An 18,696-nucleotide genomic window follows, 5' to 3' on the forward strand; every position below is an offset into this window, starting at 1 on the left:
TGAGGTCAGGTGGGTGGGAGGGAGTGGGGGGTCGGCAGGCCTGTTTCTAGGATTTTGGGGTCCCTAGGCAATGGGATTGTTGGGGGCCCTAGGGCATTTTTTGGCCTTTTACTAAAATGTGTGTGTGTGTGTGTCTGTGTGTATGTTTGTTCACGCTGCCCAGTGGTGTTTTTCAGAATCACTAACCATTAAACCAGGGGTAGTGAACCTATGTCTCGAGGGCCCTTGAGGCCGTTTTATCCGGCCCCTGATATCATTATAATGTTTTGCAACTTCACATGAAATAGGCCTATGACATATTTTGCAGGCCTAAAGGAATCTTAGAAATTACATTTCCAATGCAATTAAGTTAGGCCTATATTCAGGGGACCTAGAAAAGGTGGGGACTGTTTTTAAATGTGTCTACCTTTAAAGGTGTCTATATGTCTATATAGGCCTAATGGTGTCTATATATGCCTAAATTTCATGGGGAAATCCTGATTTGTGTTCATAGTACGGCCCCCGGAGGATTTTATGACCATGGTAGGAATTTGAAGTGGCCCTTCGAATGAAAAAGGTTCCCCACCCCTGCATTAAACCTTTCTTCTAGCCACAGCTCTGCTGTCAGTACATTTTATTATGATACTATAAGCTCAGAAATGAAGTTGATCAAACAATTCGATCGGTGCTATAAACATTTAAATGAACCGAATAGAAATCAGAATAGAAACATCTGAATGATCTTTCTTGGACATAGCCTACATTTTGAAGTGACCCTTGGAATTAAAAAGGTTCCTCACCCCTGCTTTTGAGGAAAAACATCAATGTGCTTGGCCACTCTGGTTTTTAAATTATTCTGAACTAGCAAGGATTGTTCAAGGAAGTTCAAAACAGACTGTCTCTGGTTAAATTAGTTCTACACCAAGCCTTTAGGTGGCAGTACAACTAATTCGCACAATGCGAATTCCACACACAAGCCACAAAGAAGCCATCTACCGCGGTCATCAACAACACCGACCTATCTGAACAGCACCACGCGCTGTCTGTGTGGTTTCACTGTTACAAGTTTCTTGGCGATATGGGGGAAAGTTCCTCACATACCAACGGAAAATGGGCTTCACATACATGTAAGTAAATTTTACTCAACTGTGGTTTAAAGTTTCAGTACTCAAGAGCGATTGAATAGCTCCTCTGAACACAGATCCGCCATTGCTAAGTTGTAGCACAAGTCCCCTCAATGAATGTGACTACTCTTGTTGCTGCTGTACGCTAGTAAATTCTGATAACTTGCGAGCATCGTAATGACAAAATGCAGTAGTGAAACGGTGAATATGTTAAGTATACTTGTTGATGGAAAGTTGTTTGACATTGCTCGTTCTCAATTGCCTTTCCCCTGCCTAAAGATGATTCCCAGTTTGTCGCTCCCAGCGCGGTTCGATCCCCAGTCGATTCGCTCCCACTAGCCAGACTATCGAGCCCACCGAGCTAGTTATCTTTTTGATGCTAGTTTTTTTGTTACGTACCCTAAACCTAACCCTTACCTTAACCCTAAACCTAACCCTAAATTGCTTGTATGTGGTAGTGTATGATAATACGAGAAATGTAATCGGGTGGGATAGAACGCCTGGGATTGATAGAATCACCTGGGACTACACGTCCGGGAGTGATCTTACATGGGAGTGACCATCTCCCAGCGCTTAAGATTGACAAAGGCTACCGTTAGCATGCTATTGCGTTAGCTCATCAACTAGTTGCTGGGCACTGCTCATTTTTCACGTCTGCCCGGCATTTCGCTGATGAACTAACGCTTGGACGTCTTGCCAATGTATTTTACAGCGGCAAAATGCATCTAGGCGACGTTGGCAAGATTGGTGTGCCGTCTGGGTATGTTGGTTTTCAGTGCTGGGCAGTAGCGAAGCGACTAGTTTAATGACATTCCCTAGTAGCTTGGTCGTAGCGTCATTACTCGACTAACGTCCCTGTAGTTAGGAAAGAAATAGTTTGGAAATCAATGTGAAATACCCTGGCATTTGCAACAGTAGGCAACCTGTCCTTAAAAAGTATGGGTCCTCAAAACACCACTTGTTGCACAAATAAGTGTTGCAATAGAGCACGCCACCCCGAAATCAATGTGAAATACCCTGGCATTTGCAACAGTAGGCAGGCAGCATGTCCTTAAAACGTATGGGTCCTCAAAACAGCACTTGTTGCACAAATAAGTGTAGCTGGTCTCTTCAAGAAATTGAAATTATGCATGGTCACTTTTTCTTATTGTTTCACGTGGAGGTCTACTGACATTGTCTAAATAATGTAGGCTAGTTTATGTCCATGTATTATATTAGGACCCAAGGTTAATGGGTTATTCTGTTTACCATGTTTTCACAGGCTGCTGTCTCATAATATGGCGAAGACGAGTCACTTGAAGGCCTAACAGCTCTTATGAGGAGCAGTCTTGCCATAGAAGACTGAAAGCATGTAAGATTAACTTCTTTGTGACCAATATGACTTGCTCATTGATACATTAGCTATGTCAATATGAGATGCATGGCGAAGTATTTAATTTATTTGTCTCTCTTCTAGGAGCTGTAGAAACAACAGGGTGCCTGCTGCAGTATGACGAGGACGCCCTGATCATAGAAGGTCCAGTGTCTTGGCAGGGTGAAATGGCACTGATATCGGTATGTGGTGATATCAGTTAAAATTAATGAATTAATTCTCATATCTGAATAATGTGAACACTGGATTTACCACACACTCACACACACCCTAGTCCTAGATGATACAACCAAGGTTACTTTTACCACAGCTCTGGCACTGCATCAAATTTCTTTTCTTTTTTATAGAACTGGACAGGTCATTTATTAGTTCCCCTTGTTTTTTGCAGTGTCCTGCAGGATGCTGTGTCCTGCAATCCTGTGTGCTGTGCTACAGACGCGTGTGGAGGTCAACCCGAAATGGGCACAGTAGAGTGAAAGAGGGTAAGCTTAACCTATAGCCTACGTCAGGGTTGGGGAACCTTTCTCATTCGAAAGGCCACTTCAAATTCATCCGAGGGGCCATAAAAGTCCTCCAAGGGCCGTACTATGAACACAAACCAGGATTTTCCCTTTCACTTTAGGCCTATATTGAAGGAAGCCACATTTAAACAAACGCCAACTTCAGGTTCCCTGAATATAACTTAATTGTATTGCTAATGTATTTTCTAAGATTCCTTTACAAAATATGTCATATTTCATGTGAAGATGGAATTGCATTAAAATTATATCGGGGGCCGGATAAAACAGCCTCAAGGGTCGCAAACGGCCCTAGAGACATAGGTTCCCCACCCCTGTCCTACATTGTCAATATGACTTGTGCTACTTTATAGATAAGTTGTCAATGCTGTGCATTGCTATGTTTTGATTTATTTTCTTACATCCTACAGATCCTGGCAGGGAGACGGTAGTGTCCTGCAGGATGGTGATGGGCAATCTTACAAGAGACCACAGAAAACTGATATAGTGTAAGATTATCCCTGTTGGGCTCAATATGTCTTGCTTATTGATATATTTGCTATGTCAATATGAGGTGCATGACGAAGTATTTATTTATTTGTTATTTCTACAGCTCCCAGAAGTGAGACTGAGTGCTTGTTGCAGTATGACGAGGAAGCAGTGACCAGAGACCTTCAGTAGACCCTGCTGGCATGATTGGCGGCTGAAGAACATAATCAACAGCAATGTTTACTTTATAATATTGTACATACCTGTATAGTCTGCACTAAAATGCTGTACCTGTACTATTTTTCCTCTTACTTTAATATTTACCACGTATTTACTATGAATTGACAACTTTTACTCAAATCCATTTTTGTATGTGCCCTGACTAAAACTATCCTTAAACCTAACCTGTCAGAGGTGTAATAACAACCTGCTCTTAGCAATGTGGCAGCAGTCTACTTGGATGCAGCGGGGAACATAGAACCCTTTTTTTGAAAAAGCATTGTATGTTTCTGAGTTTTATGAATTGTGCCCTTCCCAAACCTAACCTGTCGTAGGGGCCTATGAAATCCGTTTTATTTTTCCTCATTCAGTTTTTTTCTGATTTATTTTTTGCCAAATTGTTTTTTTTTTTTTTTTTACATTTTTGAACTTATTTTCCCCTTTCATCCCCCCCCCAAAAAAAATAAAAAATAAAAAATAAATTCTTAGTTATTTAGTTCAAACTGGTGTGTGGACAGAGCCAACCACTCATGGTTGAATGGTAGGTAGAGAAAAGAAAAGTAAAATTACCTACTAGCTTTTTGTAATATCAGCCCTCAAAAATATTCCAGGTAATAAGGTAGCTGTATTGTAATTGTACATGCGCATATATTCTATTAAATACACGTGACGCACGCACCGGTTAATACAGGTCTGTGCACGCACCCAACTAGAAGGCGAATTCACTTCTGGTGCATTGAAGTTGTTGGACTCTGGCTGCATCAGGTTTTCTCGAATACTTGGCTGTATTGCAACGTGCAGCTTAGAGACATTTTGGGTCACGTTATATGTAGGCATTAAATAAATAGCCTCGCAAAGTCCCTACCGTCTACCGTTTCACTCAAACACATGTTTTACAAGACGGCCGTTTTCTTCTGATGGTGACTTGACCCTTTTTCAAAGTTGATGCTAACTTTTAGTCACTATGCACGGAGAGCCGCCCGTCTTTTCTGTGTCGCATCGCATTGTCTTAACAGACGGTCAGGACAACGCGTTTATGCCTGACCTCACCTGTTCGACTTGGCAAAATTTGAGTGCTGTTGAGTATTAAGATTTCTTCAATGCTCTGACGGCCAGTGTTAGGACGTGGGAGACAATCGGAAACGCCGCTTGGGAGAGAGATGCGTGTTTGTTTCTGAGTTGTACATTTGTGACCTGAGTAGGCTACTGTACATCACTGCATATAGCCTAGAGTATATTGTTTGCAGGGTATGTGTGTAGTTTTAAATTATGTATATTTATGAAATGCACGGTTCCTGTCTAAGTGTGTGTACATTGTTTGGTGTGATATTAAAAGCATTTAAAAAAATCATTTTCATTTCATTCATTTTCATTTTATCAATAAATTCACATCATGCATGCTGAAGCCCCATCACAGTGCAGTCTATAATGATGTGAATATAATGATGTGAATATACAAAGTAAAATCAACCTAGGTATATTAGTAATAATAATTTTTGCATAATTATACGGACCTACTGTATAGGCCTACGGTATGCATAAATTAATCCAACGTGACCAATAGAAGGTCGTAGCTGCCGAACCTGCTAACCAACAGCGCAGCTCTTTTACTTTGAGTCACGTGTCTTTTTCGTCCAATAAGAGCAAGGCTAGTCCGCGTTCCGGGCTGGCTGTCATTGCCTTTCATGTTAATCGTTGGGCCATTAACACCCTGCTGTGAGACCTCTCCACGGCTTTGATTCGCTTCCGGGCGATTTACGTGTCACCAAAACTGTTAATTTCGCATTCTCTCAGCGCTCAAAATCAGACGAAAGTTAGGCAAGTCCGTGGGCGATTTGGGACGAGTTCATTGTCACAAATCCCCCTTTTCGTGCTGTGAGAATTAAATCCATATTTCTTAATTATATAAACACACTCATGTCAAAATCCTCATTTAGACCTGATGGTTGCAATGCATTTAGAGAATATATCCAAAAAAGTTCTCTTTGGCATAATTTCCTGTCGATGTCACCTCCTCTGTGTAGGCTTACTTGCTCTATACCTTGAAATCTAAGGGAAGAGAGAGGGTGTGACAGATCATTAAAATGACAGGCAACAGGATAGTTTTCATCTTTTCTCCTGATGGAGCTCTTATGTTCACTTATTCTTTGTTTCAGAGGACGGGTGGTTTTACCAATGTAAATTTTGTCACATGGGCATGTTAACATGTAAACAACATTTTTTGTGTTGCATGTGATTATTCCCCTAATTCCAAACCTTTTACCTGTTCTAGGATGCTTAAAAGTATTTGTTTTCACTGAACTATGACACTGAGCACAATTTCCACAGGGATAATTCCCTTCCTTGATTGGAGTTAACAGTGTTTGCTTTGGAGGGGGCAAGATGTTAGCTCTGATCAACTTATTGCGAAGGTTTGGTCCTCTTTTGTGAACAAAGAGACAGTGTTAATTTTGTCGACTAGACTAAGACTAAATATATTAGTCGACTAACCTTTTGAGAGTTTAATCGACTAAATTCTGACTAACAAAAATGATCTGTGAAAGACTAAAACGAGACTAAAATGTTGAGGACTTTAAGTCGACTAAATAATGACTAAACAAAAATGATTTGTGAAAGACTAAAAGTGACTAAGACTAAGAACTAACTTTTAGTCAACTAAATTCTGACTAACAAAAATGATTTGTGAAAGACTAAAAACGACGTAGACTTTTTTGGGGGGCTCAGACATAAATTGGTACAACCACAACTAAAACCTATAAATTAATTGTTAATTGGTAATTAACCTTTAAAGGGACACTATGGGATTTAAAAAATGATTAATTACAGCTGAATCCATCCACCGATTTTACTTTTAGCAGACTGACCCTAACGAATATTGGGGGAGAAGCTTCTCTAACAAAACAAAAATCCCTTTACGAATACGTAGCACCAGCGACATATTCACATTTGTATGCACTATTGACTGCTTTACCAGAATGGCAATAACCAAGTCTCAGTGCATTACTAAAGGCCTTGTGTTTTATTGTATTGTGACTTAAACTAAAGACTAAAATTAAGACTAAAACTAGACAAAAATGTTGAGGACTTTTAGTCGACTAAATAATGACTAAACAAAAATTATTTGTGAAAGACTAAAACTAGACAAAAATGTTGAGGAATTTTAGTCGACTAAATAATAACTAAACAAAAATGATTTTTGAAAGACTAAAAGCGACGAAGACTAAGAATGGACTTTGACACAAGACTAAGACTAAATAAAAAAATGGATGACAAAATTAACACTGCAAAGAGAGGAGGGTCCTGGAAAAGTTCAGACAGGGCCGGATCTGTGGTTAGAATATGCCAGTGTTTCTCAACAGTTTTTTTGATAATGTGGGCCTGGGGAGTGTAGGTGGTAATGCAGGACACTGAAAAACGTTTATCTTTTTTTACACTTTTTTTCAGGAGGTCAGCTCTGGACTTGGAAAAAGCATTCTGATATGCAGTATCCAAACATTGAGCTGTATAGCCCCGTTCAAGGAACCGCTGCTTCATTTCTACTGCCTTCTCAATGAAGTCATTGTCAGTGTGGCAGAGTCTTCTTAACCTATAAAATTGGCTTTTAGGTAGTCCATTTTTTAAAGCTCTTGGGTGTGCGCTGGTGGCCAAGAGAAAAGTGTTGCGATCAGTTTCTTTCTTATATAAGGTAGTAGTTAGACTCCCCTTATCTAGTATAATCCACATATCCAAGAAAGATACACGTGATTGGTCATATTCTAGAGTAAATTTTAAGTCAGAGTTACAACCATTTAGATATGTACCAAATGCTAACAGTTCTTCACTTGTTCCTTGAAACAAACAGAAAACATCATCCAGGTAACGATACCATTTAAGAATTTTTTGACTAAAAGGGTTCATATCAGAGTTAAAGACAAATTTGTGTTCAAAATACCCCACATATAAGTTGGCGTAATCAGGAGCAAAAGTGGAGCCCATAGAGGTTCCTTTCAGCTGTAAGTAGAATTCCCCTATAAATGAGAAGTAGTTTAGCTTCAGAACCATGGAGGCCAGCTCAATGATAAAGTGACTAGGTGGGACATCCGTACGATCCTGGAGATAGAAGCCTAAGGTATCTAGTCCCCGGTCATGTGATATATTTGTATAGAGGCTCTCAACATCTAAGGTAACTAACAGTATGTCAGCAGGTAAGTCTGTGATCTCTGAGATCTTATTAATAACATCAGTAGAATCCTTGACATATGATGGAAGTTGGCAGACATATGGCTTGATGAAGTGATCCACAAAATTAGATAATGGCTCTAAAAGTGAGTCATTGCTAGCCACGATAGGCCTTCCCTTAGGATTGACAAAACTTTTGTGGATTTTAGGTAACATATAAAATACAGGAGTCACAGGATGTTTACAGTTCAGAAAGGAATGTTCATTTTTAGATATCCAGTGCATTCTCAAGGCATTATCTGTAATATCTATGATTCTTCTCTGAAATTCTTTAGTTGGATTGCCACTTAGTCTTCTGTAGAATTCACCATCATCAAGTTGGCGATAGGCCTCTTTTTTATAATCAGCCATATTTTGCACCACAATAGCTCCGCCCTTGTCCGCGGCCTTGATAATTATGTTAGTGTCCTTAGAGAGTTCTGTAATAGCTGACTTTTCATCTGGGCTGATGTTTGAGTAATGGGCATTGTGTTTATAGTTCTCCAAGATTTCGCCCTCAACCATTCTGCAAAATGTTTGAATAGAGGGGTTTGGACAAAGAGGATTGAATTTACTTTTGTTTTTGATTTTATTATTTATTAAAATTTCAACTGTGTTTTAGTTGGAAAAAGGCACCTGTGTGACTGCATGCTACTTACATGCCTGATGAATACCCTGTTGGGTCGAAACGTTGTATGACCTCAATACATTTTCAAACCGGAGCCCCAGTGTGCGGACTTCTACTTTTTTCCCACTATCAGACGTGCCTTTGTCCAGCACCTGGCCTCAGAGAGGTGGCATGTGCATACTTTTAGTTTTATGAGGACTGTATGCTACTTAGTCATGGATGTCTGTCTCCCTCTGCTGGTTGTTAATATAGTTACAACAGCGCTTACATCAGAATAAAAACATCTAAAAAGTAACAATAATTACTGTAAAGAAAAATAAAATAAAAGAAGGAAAGACAAGGAAGATGAGGAAGGCCTACACAACCACAACATGATGGGCAATTGAACTTAATTTAACATAAAAGCATCCTGAAAAAAAAACAAAGATTGGATTGTATTGTTTTGAACACCTTTCACAAAAGTAGATTTAGACTTGAAAATAAAATATAATATAGAATGAATATAATATAAAAAATATAATATGAATAACAATGTATTACAAAAATATAGCATTCATATTATTTTCATACTAACGTGTATTTTAGTCAAAATGTTTGATATATCAGTACATTTCAATTTCGAACATTTATATTTTGCCATTTCCTTGACTTAATGTCAACACATGTTTCAACCACTCCACCTCACCTCTCCATTCCCCCTCCACCACCATCCTCCGAATCCCATCTCCCTCTCCGTCTGTCCTCCCCTCCACTCCTTTTCTCTCTTCCGCTCACACTTTATCTCCTCCCGCTTCATCTCCTTCTCTCTCTCTCTCTCTCTCTCTCTCTCTCTCTCTCACACACACACACACACACACACAAACACAAACACAACCACAGGCTCCATCAGTGAGGTTGCTGCCATCCACCAACCCAGTCTTCCTCCCTGTCCTCCCACCCCGTCCTCCCGCTGTGCCACCCTCTAACCCTCTAAACCGGTTGTCACTCACACTGACACACACACACACACACACACCATACTCTCTCTCTCTCACACACACACACACATACTGACACACATACACACCATACTGATACACACACACCCACACACACACGATATAAATACTGTAGAATTGTTTTAAAATGTATATTTTCCTTATGATCACACAGCACATTGTGTGCTCTACTGACACACACACACACGCGCGCACACACACACACACACACACACACACACACACACACACACAATGATGTAAATACTGTGAAATTGTTTAAAACCGTTTAAAATGTTTATAACGTATATATTTATTTAACTTATTTTTGTGTTGTTTTTACATTTCATACATGTTGTAGTGTAATTTATGTGATCATACAAAATGTTCATATGCTTGTTTCTACCTGTTACCTGTTACCTTTTGCATCAAGAATTTGGGATCCTTCACGTCATGTTTGATTTCACGTTTCATTCCTGTGGTGTCAATAAAATATTTTCATTGCATTTGAAAATGGCTCTGCTTATTACCTGTTTTTTACATAACAATTCCATATTTAAGTGTTTTACACTAACTGTGTAAAAAGGGTAATTTTTTATCGACAGAGGAGTGGTGACTCTGCTGAGCGACCGCCTCAACGCCGTGTCGATGAGCAAGGTGCAGCGGCTGCTGAAACAGGGCCACGACGAGTGGTACATCGAGCGGCGTGACCTGTACCTGACTCTCCTGTACGACGCGCACACAGCTGGCTCTTCGTCGACGGCAGCCTCATCCTCCTCGCAGAAGGGCATCCTCGCCTTCGCCAAGCCTGCAGGGACGTACACCCCTCCCATTCCCCAGTCTCCTCTTCCATCTGCCCGGGTGCTGAGGCGAGCACACCTCATCATGGAGATGGAGAAGATGCCAGTGTACCGCAGCGAGATCCTCAGCATGACTGGAGAAATCCTCTGCATAGACGGCACAAGAAAGGTATGCACGCAGCCATCATGTTATGGTAAAAAAAATACAGATGTGTCTCAACTAGTGACATTAATGTAATGTAATGATGTGTATGTTTTGATTTGGTCTGTTTTATGACAGATCCTGAAGAAGATCTACGGGGAGGGCCAGGGCACGATGCAGTACCTCACCAGCGTCCTGAACGAGTGGGGTCAGTTCCTGACGACGGTGGTGGTGGCAGCTGAGTCCGAGGGCTGCTATGCACGCATGGCCAGGGGTCTTGTGGCTCGCTTCGAGCGTGCCAACGCTCCAGCCCCGAGAGTCATCTACGCCGACAACAACTGCTGCCGGTACATTTTAATTTCATTCATTCCATCATAGCGTAATGATATTTCATCACAATGTAATGAATTTAAAATAATTAATTCAGGTAATTATAATAGCACATGACAAGTTATTTTAGTGAAACACTATTGCATAGATACTTTGTAGATGCATGCTATTTTTTTTCCATGTCATTTCAGTGACAGTGGCTCATCGTTCCTGGAGACCCTCTTCAGTGACTGGGTGAAGAGGGGTACTGTGGTCCGCCTCGACATCAGGCACTGGCTGCACCGCTGGGATGCCGTCGTTATAAAGCAGAGCCACGCCAAGTACGGCGTGTTCATGAGTGCCATGGCGGGGGCGGTGTTGGCCTACAACAGGGGGGACATGTTGCTCTTGGTCCAGGCGGTGCGGAAGGGCAACGAGCAACTGTACGCCAACCACACGGACCAGCAGATGCTCGCCTTCCTCAAGCCGTCGCAGATCAAGAGCTACGTGAGGCGCATCACGAGGGGTGTTGAGGTAACTATTTGTAATAAGTTTGTAATAGAAACGCATCATGTGTAATAAAGCTGTGTTATATGAATAACATTTCTAATTATACCTTTCCCACCTGTGCGTTACAGGAGACTGCTGCGACCGTGGACTCCATCCTTGATGAGTTCAAGGGACCAGCAGGCCTCGACATCGACGGCATCCCCCTGTTCAAGTCCGCAGACGCCGTGGATGCGCATTGGGCGACAGCGAGCAAACACCTCGGATGCATGCAGGCAAGTTCATTTGTGAATGGGTCAAGACAGATACAAGTATGGCCATGTATAGACACATTTAGATTAGATTGGATGGGCCAGAGTAATCCTGAACCTCGTACTGTGTTGTGTGTTGCAGGACCCCCCTGGTGTTCCACTGTACGTGGCAGTGAGGACGGTGACACTGAATGGCGTGAAGCTGCAGAGGTACAGGTGCCGGCGTGGCAGCAATTCCTTGGAAGGGCTGCACTCGCATCTAGTCCACGCCATACCATCTAACAGATGCGGCATCATGCCATTTCAAGTGAGTAATGAAAACAAAACGCTTTGTCAACATCGTCAATTTTCATTTTCAAGTCTTTGTTTATTAGTTTTTATCAAAAATGTTATGTACAAATAGACAACATTATGCTTAAAGAAGGGCAACTTTCATTTTCAACTACAATAACGCCAGAAATGTGTTACATGCAATGTGTTTCAGGTGTACCTGATCGCCTTCGCCGTCCAGTGGAACGCCAGGATGGAGTCCCTTCGCGTCGACTGAGGTCGTGGTCGTCAGACGAGTTGTGTGGACGCTGCAAGGATCCAGCGAATGAATCGCCAGGCGGAGCTGCTCTTTGGCAAGGAGCACGTCTTTGAGACTAATTTCGCTGCGCCTCTGCCGTACCCTGACGACTACAACCACCCGGACGAGGAGGAGCTGCTTGGCGTGGAGTATGCCATGTGCCAGTCCACCGCTTTCACTGCGAGGCACTACTACGCGCAGAAAGGTACAGCATTTTTCATCACACAACAATATATACGAAAATCACCTGCCCGCTAACTGTCTGCTGCTCGTCACTACTAATCACAATGTAACTCAACACAATGTAATGTTTTTCAGCTGAGGAGGAGCAGTGCAGGAAGGACGAGGAGGAGGGGAAAGGGGAGTCTGCTGCTGAGGAGAGGGACGAGGAAGAGGAGGACGAGCAGGCTGACGAAGGTGTCGGAGGCATGTCGGAGGAGGACCCCATAGACCACGTCTGTGAGAAGCACGTGGTCCTCACTCAGGCCGAGCAGGTGGAGGAAGAGGACGACCCCGCTTTGCAGGATGTCCTGGCCAGCCAACGCCATCTCCATCTGCCTGGGATAGAGGAAGTGGAGGCCCATGCGTCGCTTCTCCTCCAGCTGGCAGATGACAGCGACGACCACCACCACCTCGTGCCCGCCGCGCTGAGGCAGCAAATCGCCACGGCTGCTGCCGCTCTCCACGACCACGACCGCTCTGGCGCCAACTTCGCCAAGAAGTACGAGTCCAGGTGGGGCTACACCCTCTTTGGCCGTTGCCTCGGAGCCGACACGCCAGAGACCAGCGCGGCCCAGAAGACCAAGTTTGGCTGGATGAGGTACCCCCAAGCAGCGCAGGTGACCGAGGAGAGCCGCCTTCTGTACCTCCTGATTAAGATGCTGCAGCACCATCCCACCTGCAGCAAATTCCACTCGTCTCCCAGCAAGCTGACCTCGTCCATCAAAGGCCAGTACAAGAGGATCGCCGACAGAGTGAGGGACGACACGGTCCTGGGCAGCCTCGCCATCCCGCTGCCCAACATAAAGGCCAAGTCCATCAGTAACTTTTTCAGGAGGGAGGAGAAGATGGCCAACTTCAGGGCAACGGTCAGGCCAAGAGTGAAAACTCATCGGGATGTCCTGTCAGGCCAACCAATGCCTGATGCCCCTGCCCTGCCGTCGTCACTGCCACCACCAGACAGGCCTCAGGTGCAGTTCCAGGAGCCTCACCATGTCGCTGGCAAAAGGCGTGGCGAAAAGCGGAGGTAAGCTCTTCACTCACATTATCCGTTTATTTTTTTGTGGAGAGCTGTACTGAATTGCACTGTATTATAATATATCACTGATTCTTGAAAGTTTGGCAAAAACATGTCCCTGCAGTAAAATATTAATTCTGTTGAAAATCAACTAAATTTTCACAAACAAAATGAACCCAGGTAATGGCCAAGGGGTCTGTCACACGAATACACAGTTGTTTGAAATATTTAAGTGTAATTTTATTACTTTTCATGGCTATAAACCTGTCCACACCCTGTAAAAACGCCTGTCCCAAGGACTGACATCATCATTTCAATTGACTTAAAATACAAAAATCACTAACAGAATTGAACAATATCACCATGATGTGGAAGACCATATTAAAGTGGTTCTACAGATGTGCACATAGTGGATGTAAAACAATATTTACTATTATTAACTGATTGCTCAAAATGTGTCCAGCATATTGGTCACCACCGTCAGATTTTTTCTAAAAGACAATAAAATCAGGTATGCACAAGGTAATTTTCATTACTGAGGACCCCTTTTCAAACCTTCAGCTCTACTGCCTACTTCACCATCACTGAAGCTCCTGTAAGTTTATTATTTTGTCCTCAATTTGTTTATTTGTTTGGACACTGGTACTGTCCCAACCATAAACTGTCAACACCGTCGGGGGTTTTAATAGTATTGTATTACATTAATGTTAATAAATATAATTTTTTTCAGAAAAGGTATGAAGCACCCAAGAAACAGAGCGAAAATGAAATGGCTAATGTGAACAAACAATGCATAATATATAAAAGAGTGGGGTATTTTGTCTCACACCGTCAGATGTCACCACCGTCAGATTTTGTTCTGCTCATCATGTTGTTCCATATTTTACTAAATTGTGCTGGTTAATGAAACATTACTAGGCATGTTAGTAATAATTGTGATCCAAAATGATACTCTAGCCGCCACTGAGGTGCATTTGGAGGTTTTTTTGTCAGAAAACCTGACGGTGGTGACATCTGATGGAGTTCACCAAAAAACACATATTTTACGTGTTTTTGACATGTTTTAAGAATATGCATACAATAAGTATCTACAGTTATGTTGAATTGTTTAAAGTAATTCACTTTAATACAGTAAACATGTGTTTTTACTTCTAATTCTGTCTGCCGCTGTTGACAAAACAAGAAAGAGCCCATTTTATGAAAAATGTTAAACATGGGGAGCTTGGCCAATGCATTCACTGCACAGCCAAGACCTACATCTATGATAATACACCTCTATTTGGATTTGAACAACTTAAAAGCTGTTTTTACCACATTTTCAACAACCAGTGGCTTACTTCCTAGATAATCTAACTAATGAAGTAAAAAGACATGCTCATACTGTGCACACACAAAAATAAAGTGTTTATGCAAGATGCCATTGACTTGAGAGGGCTATTTATTTTGCTAAATGCAGGTACTAATTAGGCCACTTTCACCACTCTCAGATTACTGTCACCACCGTCAGTTCTTAAGTCACCACCGTAAGAAGGAGTTTTGGACATTTTAAAGGAATGTGCTTACAACATTTTCCTTAGGAGTTGTTGAAATATCAAAGTAATAGCCAATTTAAGCCTACACGAATATTTGTGAAATTACAAAAAATTGTTTGTTGTATTTAGGCGTTAAGTAAGCATCGTTTTACGGTACATATTTTAAAATTAGAACACATGAAACAGTATTAAAATAGAACAAAAGTGAATTTTCAACATTTAAAGGCATATGTGTGAACCAAAAAATACACATAATCACTTAAAAACTCCAGATACATATGCAACCAAATCAATACAATTTTAATAACTTTTAATTGTGTCTGACGGTGTTGACAAAAAACAAGCTATGGTCGGAGAAAAGCCTGATTTCTGAAAAAAATACATAATGGGGAGATTGGCCTTGTGCATTTCTGAAAAGCCAAGACCTTAGTCTACAAGGATATACCATATAATTTTGTAATTCACTTTGTTTTTTTCTGTCAACATTACAACCTGTTTTAGCCACTTTCTCAAGAATCAGTGATATGATACTCACAGTATTGTGCTTGTGTGTGTGTGTGCGTGTGTGTGTTTTCTTCTATTTTTTACAGGTTGGACTTTGAAGAGCCACAGCTGCAGCCAGAGCCACAGCCAGACAGTCAACCAGGGCCTTCACACCGCACTATCCAGCCCACGCTTGCCACTGCATCCTACGTGCCATCTGCCGTGGCAAAAGCACCTGTCCTCCTGGTGCTGCCAAGCCAACCACAGGCTCCGTCAGTGAGGTTGCTGCCATCCGCCAACCCTGTCTTCCTCCCTGTCCTCCCACCCCGTCCTCCCGCTGTGAAACCTGTGATGCCCAACAAGTCCAGTAAGCCATATGGGGCTTGCAAGGTGCCGCAGTGTGGGGGTCAGCGCAAGAAATACACCCCTTCCAAAGACAAGGTGGCTGGAAGCAGCCAGAAGATATTCACCTTTTGCCCCTCCACCAATATGTCCACCACACCTGGCTTCGAAGGTGTAACGTACAACAGCTATGAACACTTTAAAAACAGTGGTGGACCAGGAGCTGGAGAAGAGGAGAGCCACCCTCTAAAACTGATGTGGGTTGCAATGACTGTCTGTCTGTCACTCACACTGACACACACACAGGCACACACACACACACATGCGCACGCACACACACACACACACACACACTGACAGACACATACACGCTGACACACACACACAAAGAATGATGTAAATACTGTGAAATTGTTTTAAAATGTGCCTTTGCACTATGAGTGCACAGTACATTGGGTGCTGTACTGTATGACACTGTAATATAGTGTATGGTACTTACAGTATTGTGCCTGTGTGTAACATATAACAGTTATGAACAATTTAAAACTGTGGTTGATGGGGAACTCGAGAAGAAGAGAACCTCCCTCTAAACATGTTGTAGTGAAGGGCATGGCGATTCTTTCGCGCCAGTTCGTTCTCTTCGTTCAGTTCTGCTGAGGAATTCGTTCGTTCACAGTTCGTTCAGTCGTTCATTTTGATTACGTAATGCCACAATGCAGGAGAGCAAGGGGTGAATGACGAGGGAACTAGTTCAGTGAACGAGAGGAGGAGGGGGGCATTCATACTTTGCCTGTGTGCTTCTCATGTCCAAACATATCAACTTAACTCATTTTGCCTAGTTATATTATTTATTTAACAGCAGCACACATTTAAAAAAGCCCAATTACAAGCTGTTTTTAACCAAAAAGTATGCCTTCGTCTCTGCCACGTTAAGTTGTTTATTCGTGGTCATGGAGACTGTTGCTATGCGCCCAGGCTGGTCTCTCGTTCGCGGGCTCAATACAGTTCGTTCTCGCTGTGCTGTGTAGATCTAAGGTGCTCCTCGTGTCTAAACATATCACCTGAAACCTATTTTGCAGATTAATTTTATGTACTGAACAGTATCACCCATTAAAAAAAGAATAAAATATCATTTACAAGTGGCATTTCCAACTAGAAATGCCTTTGTCTCTGCCACGTTAAGTTGTGTATTCGTGGTCATGGAAACCATTGGCTGCAGTTCACTGGCTCCTCGTTCAGGAACGAGAGCTCAGCTCGTTCAGAGCTGTGAACTGTGGACTATGTGAACTGCTGCGCTCTTCTAAATTATGAACTAAATACCCGGTATGTGTAAAAACTCTGGTAATATTAAGATATCACATTAAGAGATAAAGTGGTGCCCCTTTGCGCAGATTAAAATGCTCATTGGATGACCACTTCTGCTACTGTCTGACTGACTAGTGACAGACCGGTGATTCACCAACGAACGAAGTGAACGAGAGGCGGGGAACTAGTTCGCTTCGTTCACTTCAAAGACTCGTTCAAAACGAACGGTTCGTTCGTGAACGACACATTACTGACATGTTGTTGGTTGCAATGGCTGTCTATCTGTCACTCACACTGACACACACACACACAATGATGTAAATATTGTGAAATTGTTTAAAAACGTTTTAAATGTTTATAACTTATATTTATTTAACTTATTTGTGTGTTGTTTTTTACATTTCAACGCCATTCCATCAAACAGATGCGGCATCATGCCATTCCAAGTGAGTAATGAAAAGAAAACTCTGACAACATCAGCAACTTTCATTTTTCTTTATCTTTAAACAATTTATTAAATTGTTTTTTCAAGTATGTTATGTACAAATAGGTTACAAAAACCTTGACAACAAAATAACATTATGCTTAAAGAAGGGCAACTTTCATTTTCATGTCCACCTCTGTCCGGCAACTACATACTAACGCCAGAAATGTGTTACATGCAATGTGTTTCAGGCGGTTACGTGGCGCTATTCTGACATGTCGCTATTCCGACGTTAATGTCTATTGTCGGAATACCGACATGTTTTCCACCTTCCGCCGCTATTCCTACATGCCGCTATTCCGACATCCCTAACCTTAACCCTAACCCCTAAAAAGTGTCGGAATAGCGGCATGACGGAAGAGCGGCATGTCGGAATAGCGATTGCCCCCCGTTTCGGGCGTACCTGATCGCATTCGCTGTGCAGTGGAATGCCAGGATGGAGTCCCTACGTGTCGATGGAGGTCGTGGTGGCAAGACAAGCTGTGTAGACGCTACAAAGATTCAGCCAATGAATCGGCAGGCGGAGCTGCTCTTAGACAAGGACCATGTCTTGAAGCCGAACTTTGTTGCGCCTTTGCCATACCCTGACAGCTACAGCCACCCAGACGAGGAAGAGCTGCTTGGTGTGGAGTATGGCATGTGCCAGCCAGTCCACTGCATTTACTGCAAGGCAGTACTACGCGCAGAAAGGTACAGCATTTTTCATCACTCAACAATCTATATTAAAATCGTCTGCCCAGTAACTGTCTGATAACCTTGTACTCATCACTGTTAATCACAATATAATGTTTTGCAGCTGAGGAGGAGCAGTGCAGGAAGGAGGAGGTGGTTGAGCGCTGTTAAGAACAGTTGAGGCGTGGAAGGCCTTTCCAGGACCAACACTGCTCCTCTGCACCTTCCACTTGCTGCAAGCAGTGTGGCGATGACTGGAGCAAGGAGCAGTGTTGCCAAAAGAAAATCAGCGAAAGTCGCTATGGGCTTGCTGAAAAGTCGCTAGAAGACGTCAAAATGACATGCACAACGCACTGATCTACAGAAAACGTTCCCACATGCCTTCGTCCACAGTACAAATGGGCGGTGCTAGCTACTTTTAGGAGATCAGAGCTAATCTGCAGCCCTGCTTAAAGGGGCATTCCACCGGTGGAGACATGAATATGTTACTGAAAGTGGGTCATATTTATAGTAGAATAGTAACATACATTTCTAATTTGGTGCCTTATTAGCCAAGAAAAGGCAGAAAATTACTTTTTAGTG

The 18,696-nt window shown here is 42.4% G+C and overlaps 1 protein-coding gene and 1 long non-coding RNA gene across 4 annotated transcripts; both read left to right on the forward strand.

The window, feature by feature from the left end:
• Window positions 1–405: 405 nt before the first annotated feature.
• Window positions 406–4,127, forward strand: LOC134447004 (uncharacterized). Of its 3 annotated transcripts, XR_010034559.1 has the most exons (6): window positions 406–1,106; window positions 2,365–2,454; window positions 2,560–2,657; window positions 2,864–2,957; window positions 3,404–3,481; window positions 3,586–4,127. It is a non-coding gene; the product is annotated as an uncharacterized LOC134447004 (long non-coding RNA). The 3 variants fall into 3 exon arrangements; XR_010034558.1 differs by having other exon boundaries at window positions 2,365–2,657; XR_010034557.1 differs by lacking the exon at window positions 406–1,106 and having other exon boundaries at window positions 1,809–2,657.
• Window positions 4,128–12,314: 8,187 nt separating this feature from the next.
• Window positions 12,315–18,285, forward strand: LOC134448151 (uncharacterized). Its single transcript, XM_063197911.1, has 4 exons — window positions 12,315–13,305; window positions 15,419–15,914; window positions 17,867–18,065; window positions 18,239–18,285. Exons 1-4 carry the CDS (start codon window positions 12,488–12,490, stop codon window positions 18,283–18,285), a joined length of 1,560 nt encoding a protein of 519 aa, XP_063053981.1. The 5' UTR covers window positions 12,315–12,487.
• Window positions 18,286–18,696: the final 411 nt, after the last annotated feature.

The sequence above is a fragment of the Engraulis encrasicolus genome, chromosome 4 (genome assembly GCF_034702125.1).
Source record: "Engraulis encrasicolus isolate BLACKSEA-1 chromosome 4, IST_EnEncr_1.0, whole genome shotgun sequence".
NCBI lineage: Eukaryota > Metazoa > Chordata > Actinopteri > Clupeiformes > Engraulidae > Engraulis > Engraulis encrasicolus.